General features: G+C 41.7%; 1 protein-coding gene across 1 annotated transcript in view; it reads right to left on the bottom strand.

The window, feature by feature from the left end:
• The window catches only part of LOC306762113 (stromal membrane-associated protein 1-like), a gene marked incomplete at both ends in the record, with an annotated part of 151,310 nt that continues 136,436 nt past the window's right edge, over positions 1-14,874 (bottom strand). Inside the window, 3 exons of the mRNA XM_079248511.1 lie at positions 1-150; positions 4,853-5,085; positions 12,708-12,903. Coding sequence (XP_079104637.1) covers positions 1-150; positions 4,853-5,085; positions 12,708-12,903 — 579 coding nt within the window. The remainder of the gene's footprint in view (positions 151-4,852; positions 5,086-12,707; positions 12,904-14,874) is intronic.

Below are 14,874 nucleotides of genomic sequence, written 5' to 3' on the forward strand. Positions count from 1 at the left end.
TCACTTCCACAGCTGAGTGCTGAGGGTCTGGCCCGAAGCAGGTGCTGGAGCGGTGGACCAGCCGGCTGCCGTGGGGGGCCCTGATTGGCTAAAAGTGGTTGCTGTTTGTCCACCGCTGCTTAAAGCCATGCCGGACATCTGCTGGGTCATCTGAGGGAGAGAACAGAGACAGTTTCTATTCATCAAACCAGACAGTTTTAGATCAGGAAGCTGGAAGATTTTGTCTCCTTGAACTCCACCTATTATTCCTTTCCAGCCCCCCCCAACCACAACTACTCCTCACCCCTGCTCCCCCTCAGCCTCCCACCAGCCTTCCACTCAGTCTCATCTATTATAGATGTGCTTTAGTGCAGCACTGCTCACTTATCTGGTCATCTGAGAGCTGTGGGCGAGTGTATGTAAGTATGAACTCTAAGTGTGTTGACGCGGACATGTGTGCAACCAACGGCTCATCCACAGGCGGCCACTTTCCAATATATACACACACACAACATCAGGAAAACATACTTACATACACTCACCACACACTATCAGGGTCAACCTCGGTAACACCAGGTTGGACATATTGTCCTTCAGAACTGCCTTAATTCTCTGTGTTATTGATTCAAAAAGGTGTTGGAAACATTCCTCAGAGGTTTTGCTCCATGTTGACATAAAGCATCACACAGTTGCTGCACATCCTGATGAGAATCTCCCGTTCCACCACAAAGCTGTTTGACTGAGATCTGGTGACTGAGGCCGCTGGATGATAGTGAACTCATCATCAGCTGAAGAAAGCAGCTGGAGATGATGTGAGCTTTGTAATATGGTGCATCATCCTGCTGGAAGTTTCCATCAGATGATGCCACACTGTGCTCATAAAGGGATTAAAGTGGAAATGAAACAGTCAAGCAAACTAACATTATTTACTAGACCCAGTCATAATCTCATCGATAATAATATTTCAAACTTGACAAACATTAACATTTACAGGAACACCGTAGTTTAGTTTTATCTTTTGTAGCAAGAGCGCTGCCATCTTGCAGTACCGTAAACGGTGACGTCACGGGGTTGATTGGTTCTTTGGCTGCGAGCTGAATGAATCTATTCTACCTAAAGCAGTAACACAATTAAGAAGAGTGGTACAACGGAGGACGAAACTGAAAGACTGAGTGAATATAATAATCCCATTGCCTACGCTTTCGAGCCGATACACCGAGTGAGTCGAGCAGTGATGAGAAGGGAGGAGGAAGACGAGGAGCCGGTGCTTCTCTATGGTGCGGCGCGGCCACCTGTGTAGGTGTAGCTGCTGTTCTGCGATGCCCACAATAGTGGAGTCAATCTGCTGCCAAGAGGCAGACTTAGACCATGTCTTGCACAGTAAATCGTGCATAACTGAAGTCCGCACGTTTGATCTACTGTGCCGAGGAGGTGGACGTTTTGGAGGTGGCCATGCTGTCCCTGAAGGATGTCCGAGCGGAGATACTGGGGCGTCCGGTTAACAGCAGGTAACTGTTAGAAAAGCTAGCTAATGTTAGTAATCTGGTGGTTTAATCTCAAATAGAATAAACGCTGCAGTGAAACAGTAACATGATGGAAAAGATGCAAACAATATTTCCATTTGCAATTAGCTAATAAAACGTCTAGATTTATTTTGCTCCCAGCTAACGCTGCTAGCTAATTACTATGTAAACATTAGCGTTAGCTAACAATAACACTAGGAGCTCGTCTTATGTGTGACGCTGTTTCCTGCTGTCAAAACATTTTAAGTGTATAAAAATTGTACTTTTGTAATTACAATAAAGTTTAAAGATTAAAAAACCCTTTAAGTTAAATTTATCATAGCTTGTTGACCAAATACAAACAAGACTCGGGGCTAATTGGAGGGTTCTTCCTCTTCAGTGCTGCCAACCAGCGCAGAAGCACAGTTCTTTTTAACTCATTTTTACATCCGGGAGCAATGCAGTAGTGCCCCCCCTTCTGCCTCCTCTTCTCTTTTGGTTCACAAGTGTCCATTGTTTACTTTGTTGTCTCTCTTAATTTGATGCGCACAATGAGACTCTCATCAGGACCGCCAAACCAACCAACCCTGTGACGTCACCGTTTACGGTACTGCAAGATGGTGGCGCTCTTGCTACAAAAGATAAAACTAAACTACGGTTGTCTTGTGTATTTTCATATTTTTCACGTTTGGAATATTATTATTGATGAGATGATGACTGAGTCTAGGAAATAATGTTAGTTTGCTTGACTGTTTCATTTCCACTTTAAGGTTGTGGTATTTAAACCATGCTGTGTTGGTACTATGGAGCCCAAAGTGCAGTTGTATATCCAGGAAATTTTATGGGGTGGCCAATCAGTAGATTTCCCTTACTGCAGTTCATCTGGATCATTGTTAACTTTGCTTAGACCCAGTGTGTGACACACTTGGGTGTATGTATTGGAGTTCTTGGGTATCTATATACACTTAATCATTGCTGATTTCATTGTATAAATAGTGAAAAAGTGTAAAAATACTCAGAAACTATTCATACCTGTCGTACTGAAATCAGGACGATGAAGGAACTGCATCACAATACATGTTAATAAAAAAGACTTTCAGAACCCGGGACAGATTATTACATAACCCCAACTCTTCACTGCGATGAAACAAAAACAAGACATGGCGATGTCATGATGTGGTGGTTTGTGGTTTTCCTTAGTTCAGGTTTCCTGTTTTATTTTGTAGTTTTTCCTGTTTGGTTCCCTTGTTTGTTGTTTAGCTTTATTGATTTCCTCATTGAGTTCACCTGGTCTTGTTTTAGTTCATTCCGTACACCTGTTTCTTGTTTGGTTCCCCCGTGTATTTATACCCCTCAGTTTTTGTCTTGAGTTGCTGGATCATTTTGTTGCACTAGTTTGTATGTTGTAGTCCCCGGATATCCTTAGTTAAAATAAATCCCTCCTTAACCTGCATTCCTGGTTGCTCATCTCTGCGTTTGGGTCCACACCTTCACATTCCTCACCGCCACCCCATGACAGACGACACAGAAGGCTTGGATATCTAAACGACTGAACTAAACATTACAAACCCAATTCCAAGTTGGGACATCAGGTAAAATGTAAAGAAAAACAGCATGTAATTTCCAAACCCTTTTTATTCATCTCTAGTCAAGACAAATTTATTTATAAAGCACATTTCAAACTAACCTCAGCTGACCAAAGTACTGTACAAAGCAAAGCAGAGAAAAAGCCCAACCATCAACAAAATAAAACGCAATAAAACAAACCAATATCTCTAAAGATGTTAAAAGCATAAAACAACAGAAGAAAACTGCATTTAAATAACATAACACATATATATTAGAACATAAACACATCAAATGCCAAATTAAAATGCTCAAGCTGGGGAAAAAAAGCCAGTTTTTTTTAAAGAGGATTTAAGCTTTTCACTTGTTTCTAGGAACCGTTAAGAGCAGCTGGTTTGTTGAGCTCGGTGCTCGGACAGGACTGTCAAAGTTTAAAAGCTCAGGTAAAAAAGTTACATTTGAAAAAAGTTTAAAAATTAAATTTTAAACTTGGGACACTTCAGACGCATCAGTTTGGGTCAGTTCATCATAAAAAAGGTAAGGAAAACCAAAAGATTGCATCAATGACTTCTATCCAATCCCCCGTCCTGAACGGGGAAAGGGAAAGGAAAAAAACAGGAAAGTGAAACCTTCAACAGGATTCGGTCGGGGGACAGTGGGTGACAACCATAGACTGTATATAAAATGATACACGGATGTCACCCATAGGTTTCTGAAGGGCTGAATTGAAGCTCTGTGGGTGGTTCCTTCCATCGCCATCTTGGCAGGGTCACGTGTGTCATCTCGCCCGGTAAATACATATATAGGCAAAAAGGTTTAGCTGAGAGGGGGGCTGTGAGCGTCATGGTGGATGATTGACATCGAGCGAACTCCGAGCTTTCTTTAGCTAATAGCTAACCGAGCTAACGGAGGTAAGTGGGCTAAAGCTAAGACATGTTGTTAACCAGCTAAAAACCGCGGTTTTTCTAAATTCTTCTTACTTGAAGCGGGAGATCGGGTACCTGTCAATCAAAAGGACACACCCCTAAATATGCCAAACTTCGAGATTAAATTACTTTTAAACGGGCAAGTTAGAAAAAAATTCACTCCCCCCACAGTTGTCATGAAGGTAAACCTGACCTATAAACCAAAAATGGATTTTTGTACCAGGCTGTAAACATGTTTATTTCTGCTGTGAAGTTGGTCTTTTTAACATGGGAGTCTATGGGGATTCGCTCTGTTTTGCAGCCCCTAGTGGATGAAGGGGGAACTGCAGTTTTATGCACTTCCACATAAGCTTCACTTTTTACCGCTGGAGGCTCCGTCCATCTTTCATATGTGGTCTATGGTGGCAACAGGATGGCTTTGCAGTAAAGGAGTGGGGGTACTAAACTGGCCTACAGTCTTGCAACTTGTCTCCTACCGGAAATGTGTGGCGCATTATGTTGTGTAAAGAACAACAACAGAGATCTTGAACTGTTGAGCAGCTGAACTTGTACATGAAGAGGGATGGGAAAGCATTCCACCTACAAAGCTTTAACAATCAGCGTCCTCAGCTCCAAGACGCTTATTGGGCTTTAAAAGGAAATGTGATGTAACACAGTGGTAATCATGGACCTGCTTTTACACAACGTCTCGCAGGCACCAAATATAAAATGAGTGAATATTTGCACAAACCAACATTTATTAATTTGAGCATAAATATCTTATCTTTGTAGTGTATTCAACTGAATATAGTGTGGGATTAAAAAAGATTTGCAAGCCAATTTATTCTGCTTTTATTTAGGTTTGACACAACGTCCCAACTTCCAGGTGCTAACACATACCTGGCTCATATTCCACTGGCCTTGCTGCATGTTGTACACGTTCTGTCCCTGGTTGGCTGGCAGCATCCCCTGCTGCTGCTGCTGCTGCATGCCCATGTAGCTCCCGTTCGGCAGAGTCATGCCGGACATCATGGATCCTCCACCCATCATGGTGGTAGGTGGGAGGCCTCCAGACATTGCTGGAGCGAATCCTTGCGGAGTGAACTGCATCTGTGGTTGACCCATGTACACACCTACAGGGTGGAAAACAATCAATGAAAACACACACACTCAGACACACAGAGCTGTTTAGCCATAACATCATGACCACCTGCCAAATACGGGCTTGTGCAGAAAGTAAAGCCGATTTCTGCCTTAAAAACTGGGACTGAGAGCTCACACTTCGTGTGTGTTTGGGTCTTTTTATTAGGAGTTCATGTAAAATGAGATGTGGGAACTAGGGATGTCATGATTACTTAATTTCACAACTTATCATGCTGTAAATCACCATAAATATCCCACAATATTGTCACTTTTCCATAAAATATCTGCAGAACGAAAACAGTTCAACAACATCCGAGTTGTTCCGCTTGTGTTGGTTTGATTTTGTTCAATGCGAGTTGCAGAAGAGCCACGTTGTAAAAGTACAGGAGAGTTATTCCCTTCAAACAAACAGATTAGGTCTTTATCGTAGGATGTTTTGGATTATGGAGAAAACGCAGACTGAGGTGTCATTGTGGAGGACGGTTCACCAGTCTGTAAAGCCTGACAGGAATGTGAATAAATCGGCGAATTCAGAATTAAATTTAATTCCAAATTGACTTTTACATTTGGATTTAGGTGTTTACATGGTCATTTTTCACCAGTTTAAAGCAGAATTAACTTTCATTCGGAAATAAAGAGGGAATAAAACTACCATGGAAACGTGGCCATTTAGACTATCTGAGGTTCTCATAAAACTGTGCGGATTTACATGTTCTCTCCGTGTATGTGTGGGTTCTCTCTCTGGTTTCCTCCCACAGACGTGTGTATTAGGTTAATTAATCACTTGTCATGTCAGTTGCTTTGGATAAAAGCGTCTGCCAAATGACTAGACTAGAGCTTGATCCCTTTTTTTTTTTTGTAATCAGTAGAGAAGCCATATTTATTTCCACTGTCCCAGTATTATGTATGTGTCAAATAGCTGGTATTCTGCTGAAGCACAACAAAGGCAAAGGAAGTCAATAATAGCTACTTTTTCTGTTTCTAAATACTTTGTAAGGTTCAAATTAAATGTAAAAATGATGATGATTATTATTATTATTATTATTATTATTATTATTATTATTATAATCAAGTCCTAATAATAAATTGGTCCCCATGACCTTTACATGTTCAAGTCATAGATTAGGTTTCAGAAGAACGTGCAACAGGCTGGAGATACTGGTGAGGTCTGAACGATCCAGGGAAAGCCTCACGATTTTCACCTCACCATCCCAGGCTGAGGTAGTCTACGACAGGGATCCCCAATCCTGGTCCTCGAGGACCGGTGCCCTGCAGGTTCTCCAAGTGTCCCCACTGCAACACACCTGATTCAAATCAATGTGTGTTTAGCAGACATGTGCAGAGCTTGTCTGAGTCTGAGCCAGGTGTGTTCCAACAGGGTCACTTGGAAAACCCACAGGACACCGGTCCTTGAGAACCAGGGCTGGGGATCCCTGGTCTACGAGGTATCCTTGGATAGAAAGACCTAAAGATGAGCAGCCTCTGATGTTGGCTGCGGCCATCCTGCAGTCTGTGGGGTTTATGGTCCTGCACACATCCAGCAAACACAGAGTGGAAGTCTGTGATGTGGAGCCTGGTGACATTCTGTTGGCTTTGATCTCCATCAGCATTTATTTGGAATCTGAGAGGACAAAAATGCAGCAGAAAGCCCTTCATCCTTATTGCCGGTGCTAATTCTTCATACATTAATGTAAACATGCAGCTCTTCAATCAATATGCATCATGTGCTTTCTGTAGAAATCTGCTGCCTTCTATCCAGCAGAAAACAAAACACTAATGCTCTCCTACTCACTCCAAACAAGCTCAGGTTGATGTATGTGAGATGTCTGTACTGTGTGAACACCCGCCTACATGCACACACACACACACACACACACACACACACACAGAAGCAATGCTAGCACTTCAGTCTTCACATATAATAACTGTGAGATGAGAGTGAATCTGCAGACACTTCTTTATTTTTACTGCAGCAGAGGGACTCGGGTAAATGCAGCACGGAGCAGACCTGGCTGCTTTTCAGTACGCTGACCTTTCATCTGCCATTGCTCTGCTCCATTTTTATGATGCACCCTTCCTGTGATGTGTGGATGGAATAGTGTGTAGGTGTGTGTCTCTGTGTATTTGCAAACACCTGCATCTCTCATGTGCATCCTTGTGCTTATCAGCTGTACAATTTCACAGCCTACCAGACAACGGGAACGTGCCTGGTTTCCACCCGGCATGCACAGCACATTTCAGTCCTTTGACTTATCGGCCTGGGAATTCAGATAAAAAGTGTCTGCTGAAGTTCTCATCTAAAAACACCACTATTTGTGATAATGACAATAAAATAATAAGAGGGAGCAGCAATGGCTTGATTTGCCAGAATGGAGGCTTCTCCTCTCTGTCACTGATTATACACATGAACAATAATGCTGCTGCTGTGTGTGTTTATGTGTGTGTGCAGCACAAAGCCAAAGGTAAATGAGATTTAGTCAAAGAATACTGGGATTTATACACCAGATTTGAGTAGATTTCGAGACATCAGTAGAAGCAGATCCACTGGACACACTACTGACACCAGGTTGTGTCTTTTTTTTTTATTTTGCTTTGTTTTAGTTAAATTTATGTAATGTTTGTGTTGTAATGATTTTTGGGTTCTCTCCCTCGCCTCCAGGCAGAGCAGCAGCCCTGAGGTGTGTTATCACACCTGCACTCCACTGTCATTACCATCAGCACTGAGGTCTGGTGTCAACCCCAGTAAGGTGCCAGATAGTTGCAGAACTCTATTCTGTTTTAGATATCTGGACCACTGCCTGTTTTTTCCTTTCTGTTTGGATTTTCCTGAAATTTTTTCCAGTTTGCTCAGAATGTCCAGAACAATAAATACTTTTTCGACCCCAGTTATATTATTTGCCACAGGATTCTTTGTGTGGTAGCATTTTGGGCCTTGGTTTGATTTCAGCTTGGTGACTTTGTGCGTTATTCTGCTGTAACCATCACAAGATGCGACAGTCTGATCATAAAAGTATGGATAAAGATTGTGGTGTTTAAACCAACCCATGTTGGGGCTTAGTTTCCATGGAGATTATTGTTAACTCTGGTCTGAACCAATGTGTGGAATACCAGGGTCCTTGGGTGTCTGGAAACACTTCACTAACAGCTTTCAGCTCTTTTCAATGTAAGAAAAAACTCTGTTTACAGATTTGATATAATATTATTCAATATATGAACCTTGAAAAAGAGATAATTGGCATTAAAAACAACAAGTAGTTTATTATTAAGAGGAAAAAAGGCTATAGACGTGTCATACCGCAAAGTAAACACACAGAAAAACCAACCAGTCAACAGGTGCTGCTGTTCTTGTAGCTGCTGGAATCTTCCGCCTGCTCAGGCTAATGTGGCTCAGATTTTAAGGCTAACAGAGGGTCAGACACCAAACCTGTCCACTCATATTTCACACACCGGTTAGCCACACATACAATCTGTATTCTTTTCTCTCCTTCAGGGATGTCCAGATTAAGTGCCACAATTACCTAATTGTAAAGATCTGTCAAGGTTATCATCATAAGATTATATCCAAAAAGATGATCCATGAAAGATTACATCCAAACCAAACTGGCAGGTCAGTGCAACTCGCCCATGGAACAAAACAAATTCACACAAGAGAGGTGTGTTGGAGTGAAGAGTACACTAGAGGAAGAGTTATTCCCTCTAAACAAATAGATTAAGAAATCCTTTTTAGATTTTTTTGTTTTAGAAAAACCAAACAAAAGTGTCATTGTGGAGGACAACTCAGCCTGTCAAGCATGACATAAAAACTAGCAGAGACAGAAGAAAAAACACTGAATGATTCACCACCTGCAAGATGACCAGAAGCTTCTTATACTAAAGAGAAAACAAATTCGCGGTGGGTTTAAAATACCTTAACGTTGATTTAGATGGAATTGGACTTATTTCATCATGTTGGCATCAAAGGACTGAAATAAACTAAATTCGACCTATAGGGATAAAAGTAAACTATTTGCTTTTACGTTGCCGACCAAAAGTCTCCAATATCATTACTAGACTTGATGATAGTTGCCTTTTCTTCAGATAGTCCAAAAAAATATATAGAGCAAAAGTTGCTAAATAATAATCAGGTGCATCAGTGTAATCGGGTGTACCAGGAAATGTTGTACTGATACATGTTCCACGTTTTGTGATTGAATGAGTTCCTTTTTTTTAACGTGCTAATTTTTCTGTAATTAAGTAAGAATTAAACAATGAGGAACTGTGAATTACACAGTTTTAATGCACGACGCGTAGGTTAGAACAACACAACGCTATCAACTTAATTACTACGTTGACAGTACCAATTCCAATATGCAAATACTTTAAGGAGAGTGTTACAGATAAGAAACTATCCAGCATTCAGAATATGTGTTTCTCTCAAAGTTCGATGAAGTTGAGCTGTTACTTCATGAAACTGGAGATGTAAGACACAATGGGACAACCACTGAGAGAGCTGCTTACATTCAAGGAGCATATCTGATTGGTTTAACTTGGTTTTCCCTGTTCGAGACCCCAAAGAGGAGAGTAAACCATTATGGAAATTCAAAAGGATTTGACAGTGCAATGGGAAGAAGAAAAGGGCAATGGTAAAGGGAATCACCTTTTTAAATATAAGTAATAAAAAAGTATTTGTAAACAAATTCAGGAATTGTTGTGGTGATTCCTGTTTCCTGGTGGGCGCGGTCAGCTGACAACTGGAGGCACAGCTGATCCACATCTCAGCAATCAACGAACCACCTATTTAAGACCAGCTCTGCCTGCTATCCAGCGCCAGATTGTTGATTGCCCTGCGGTAAAACAGCTCTCGGCCTCAGCGCACGTTGCTTATGCTTGACCCTGATTGTAACCTGTCCTGTCTTCCTCCTGCTAGAGAAAGCCTGCCTGCCTGTTCGTTCGCTTGCTCCCCTGCCTGCCTGCCTTCCTCCTGATGCCCGCCAGTCTGCCAGTCTCTGAAAGCTCCGTTGGAAGAATTCACAGGAATCTGTGGAAAATCAATAAACCTCTCTCTGTACTCAAAGTGTCCGCTCTTTGGATCCTACTAGCCCCTCACCTACAACAATTGTGTTCTTAAATTCTCCTTTCAGAAACAGCATTCGAAAATAAATTTAAAAGTCATAATACGTAATAAGTTAATATTTCAACATGCAACTCCTTGGTAATATTTCTGTTTCATTCATTCATTCATTAGCTTAGTCCGATTAAGGGTCGCGGGGAAGCTAGAGCCTAAGTCAGCAGTCATTGGGTGAGAGGCGGGGTACACCCTGGACAGGTTGCCAGTACATTGCAGGGCCAACACAAAGACAAACAAACTTTCACGCTCACTCATTGGGGCAATTTAAAGTAACCAATTAACCTAACATCATGTAATTGGATGGTGGGAGGAAGTGGAGAGAACCCACCCATACATGGGGAGAACATGCAAACGCCACACAGAAAGGCCACTTTTCGAGCCTCCTAATATTTCAGTTTAGAATGTGTAATTACAAACAGAAAACTGATCTTTTCACAGTATGAATTATTTGTTCAATTTCAAATGATAATAAGCAATCTTTATTTTGTTCCACAATAAAGGACTTCTTATGAAATTGCGGTATTGCTTCACAAAGATCCTGCTGGTCCTCCACAGTAGATGTCCGGTGTCACACATTCCTGACATGCAGTGACATCGCAGCGAGTTTGTGTTTGCAATGTGATACTTTAAAAGAAAACACTGGCAATAGACATTTTTGAAAGACGACAACATGTAAACACAAAGAAGGTCATCACGTCTGAAATCATAATTCCATAAAATAATCCAGACTAGAGATGTACTGTTAGTTCAACTGTTGAGAGTGTTGTGGCTAACTGTCCAATGCCACCATTTTCCTCAGCCAGGTTAGGCTAAACACGGGAAATATTGATGATGAGCACTAAGTTGCAACTTCTTCATCTTACGTTTGTTTATTTTTAGTCTCATAGCAAAACAAATCAGCATATACAACGAACTAAACAACACGCAGAAAACAAGATGCACAAATTACATAAGACTGCACAGTGGCCCTTCTCCCATCATCAAGACAAGATCTTGGCGAAACATAACACTGGAGGGAATAATCAATTAAATCTGGTAGAAGGGGTTGCACGGTGGCTTCGCAGCAAGAAGGTCGCTGGTTCGATCCTCGGCTGGGGCGAGGTTTGGACAGTGGCCTTTCTGTGTGGAGTCTGCATGTTCTCCCCATGTATGCGTGGGTTCTCTCCAGGTACTCCAGCTTCCTCCCACCGTCCAAAGACATGCATGTTAGGTTGATTGGTTACTCTAAATTGCCCATAGGAGTGAGTGTGGGCGTGAGTGGTTGTTTGTCTCATAATAGGACTAAGTGGTTAGGATAACGAATGAATGACAATGCAGAAGCTTATCAAAACAATGCCAGTATCTGGAAGTAATGTCACAGCATAGAAATGCTTCCACATGACTCAGAAAAACATTTTAGGGGATGCACTCCCTCCATCATTGCTAAGCAGGCATACTCCCAAACTCTTAAAAGAAACTTTCTGAAAAGCAGCACACATGATATGTATCAAGGTGTCTATGCTTTCATGTTGTTTCCATCAAATTCTGACCCTACCTTGGTTGAAACCAGTGGTTATTTAACTTCCTGTTGCTTTTCCATCATCTCCAACCAGCCGGTTCTCCTCTGACCTCTCACATTTACAAGACATTTTGGTCCGAACAACTGCTGGATATTTTCTTTTTACTCAGTTAAATCTCTCTGTGAACCCTACAGATGGCTGTTTCTGAAACACTTAGACCAACAAATGTGCCACATTCAAAGTCACTTAAATCCCCTTTCTTCACATGGACCTAAGAAAGTGGCCGATGAGTCTACATGAAAATATAGAGAAAATGCTAACACTATAGTTGGTTTAAATTAAACACAATACATTGATTTAATGATCGTAGAGCCGTAGAACCATTAATTTAAACTGAACATACTGGTCAAACTTTGATGCAGGAATTAGTTGCTGGTGACATGAAGTCACAACAGCAGCTGCAGTGAAAGCAAATGAGGTAAAACTACACAAAGCTCAGTGGTGTTTGTTGCCACCGGACGAGATGGAAAGACTGAGAATCGATGCAGAGGTGAAATCTCATCTTCAGGTAAAATGTAACTCAGCGTTGCCAATTGTAGCATTAAACAGCTGCATCAGTTGTGCAGCCAGATGGTAACAGAAGTACAACTACTTTTATTCCTATACAACAACCGCCTGAAGCGTTTGCACTGCGGGGGTAAAACCTGTAGCCCAGCAGATTATGTACTCTGTGCAGTTTAGCTGACAGAAGCAGGGACTTTCTGTTTCAGCTGTCTTAATTTAGTATCAGCAAGCAGTAAGTGTATGAGATGTGGTGTATGTGATGCTGTTATGTGGTGAAGCTCTCATAGTCAGACAGCCTCAATGCAACAAAGCTCAAAGGACCTGGAAGTAATTACTTGGCTGGAGTTTTCAGCAGTCACCATGCAGACTTACTGAAAGAAACAATTGGCTTGTGGAAGAAAGAGTTATTAAAAATAAAGTGGGCTGTGTGGAAGTGGGATACCTTGTCCTGCAGCAGGCTGCTGGTTCTGTGGCTGACTGCCCACCGAGCTGCTGGCATACAGAGACAGGATGGAGTCTTTAGATAAAAGCTTCTTCTCCTCCACCTTGGCGGTGGTAGTGGTGGAGGAGGCAGAGGTTGAGGCGGAGGAAGAGGAGGTGGAAGGGTCCACCTGCGGGGTAGCTGTACCGGATCCAGACTGAAAAACAGAAAATAGAACAAGGGAGGAGATATAAGTCATATGTAGTTTCATCCAAACACCGTGATGCAAAGTGCTCATATCATGTGTGCAATTAACTTCTATAATAAATAATATGCATGCAGCTGTTTTCTGCTTCACTTTGCTAAAAATATTCATTAACTACAACCTAACCGGTAGCTACAAGGTTGGGGTTATGTGTAAAATGTATATTTATTCCACATAGAACATAAACAACATTTCAGAAATGAACCCAGAGACATTTTACCATTTCATTGAGAATATGAGCTCATTCTGAATCTGATTGCAGCAACATATCTGTAAAAAGCAGGTCATGGGTGACGTTTATTAGTATTTAGCTTCCCCTCTGCTTTTAACAGCTGTCTGTAAACATCAGGGAAGTGAGGAGTCCAGGCACTGGAGTTTTAGGGGGGGAATGCGGGTGGAACTCAACAACAAGCTGTTGAGGAGAGCCTTTCACTTTGAACCACTGGGGCAGGAAAGTCCTGATGTGTACCATTATGCTGCCAAATATCTGTCATTTGTATCTCAAGGGACTGTGATGGATAAAAATCCACCAAAGTGGCACCCAGCACTCCATTCATGGTGAAAAAACTGAACAAAAGCAGAAAAGCTCTCTGAGAACTCAGACCTCCACTAAGCAGCTTGTTTCCACCCATACTGTGATTTCCACCCTGTTCTCGTCCTACATTCATTTTTTATGGATCCACTATTAGATTCCTAGATAGATTGACAATAAATCCACAGTGTCATGGCTATATTCTGGTATTTGTTGCATGTTTTTATCTTAATTTGTTCTATTGCAGTGATGAAAATGTCAAACATTCCCTATTTGTTACTGTTCTGGATTGTAGTATCTAGAATTTTGCCAGGATCCAGATCTGACGTTTTTATTGTTTCATATTGTGAAAGCCTTTTAGGAACTACTCCTGGCCAAGAATCCTGACCATTTACCATGGAGCAATATACATATATACTAAATATATCCCTATTATAGACTGTATATGAGATGGATGGAGCCTCCGTGACGTCACCCGTACGTTTCTGAAGAGCTGAATTGAAGCTCGGTGGGCGGTTCCTACCATCGCCATCTTGGCAGCGTCACGCTTGTCGTCTCTCGGAAATCACAAAAATGGCTTATTTTTTTCCAACCAACAAATTAGTTAGAAAAAATTCATTCCCCCACAGTTGTCATGAAGGTAAACATGAACTATTGAACCTGAAATGTTTTTTGTACCAGATTGTAAACATGTTTATTTCTGCTGTGAAGTTGGGAGTCTCTGGGGATTTGCAGGCTGCACAGTGGCATAGTGGTTAACACTGTGGCCTCACTAGTTCGATCCTTAGCTGGGGAGAAGCTCAAATAGAGGCCTTTCTGTGTGGATTTTGTTCTCCTTATGTATGCATGGGTACTCCGGCTTCCTCCCACTGTTCAAAGACATACGTGTCAGGCTAACTGGTTACTCTCTATTGCCCATAGGAGAGTGTGGAAGCGTGAATGGTCGTTTGTCTCTTTGCGTTGGCCTTGTGATGGATTGGCCACCTGTCTGGGTTGTACCCCGCCTCTCACCCAAAGACTGCTGGGATAGGCTCCAGCTCTCCCGCAACCCTTAATCAGACTAAGCCAGGGGTCTGCAATCCAAAATGTTGAAAGAGCCATATTGGACCAAAAAAACAAAAACAAATATGTCTGGAGCCGCAAAAAATTAAAAGCCTAATATAAGCCTTATCATGAAGGCAACACATGCTTTATGTATCTGTATTAGCTATATTAGCCTACGATCAAAATGACTAAGTTGGCTACAAATACATAATGAGCCTTAATGATAAAATGTTTATTTTCCCTGCAGCACATCCTGTAGAGAATGACGCACCACGTGATTACTCTGTTGTACGATGCCGCCACGTTTAACTTCATTACAATATTAATGAATTAATTTTTCGTTGCAT

The sequence above is a fragment of the Telmatherina bonti genome, assembly GCF_933228915.1.
Source record: "Telmatherina bonti genome assembly, chromosome: 11".
Classification (NCBI taxonomy): domain Eukaryota; kingdom Metazoa; phylum Chordata; class Actinopteri; order Atheriniformes; family Telmatherinidae; genus Telmatherina; species Telmatherina bonti.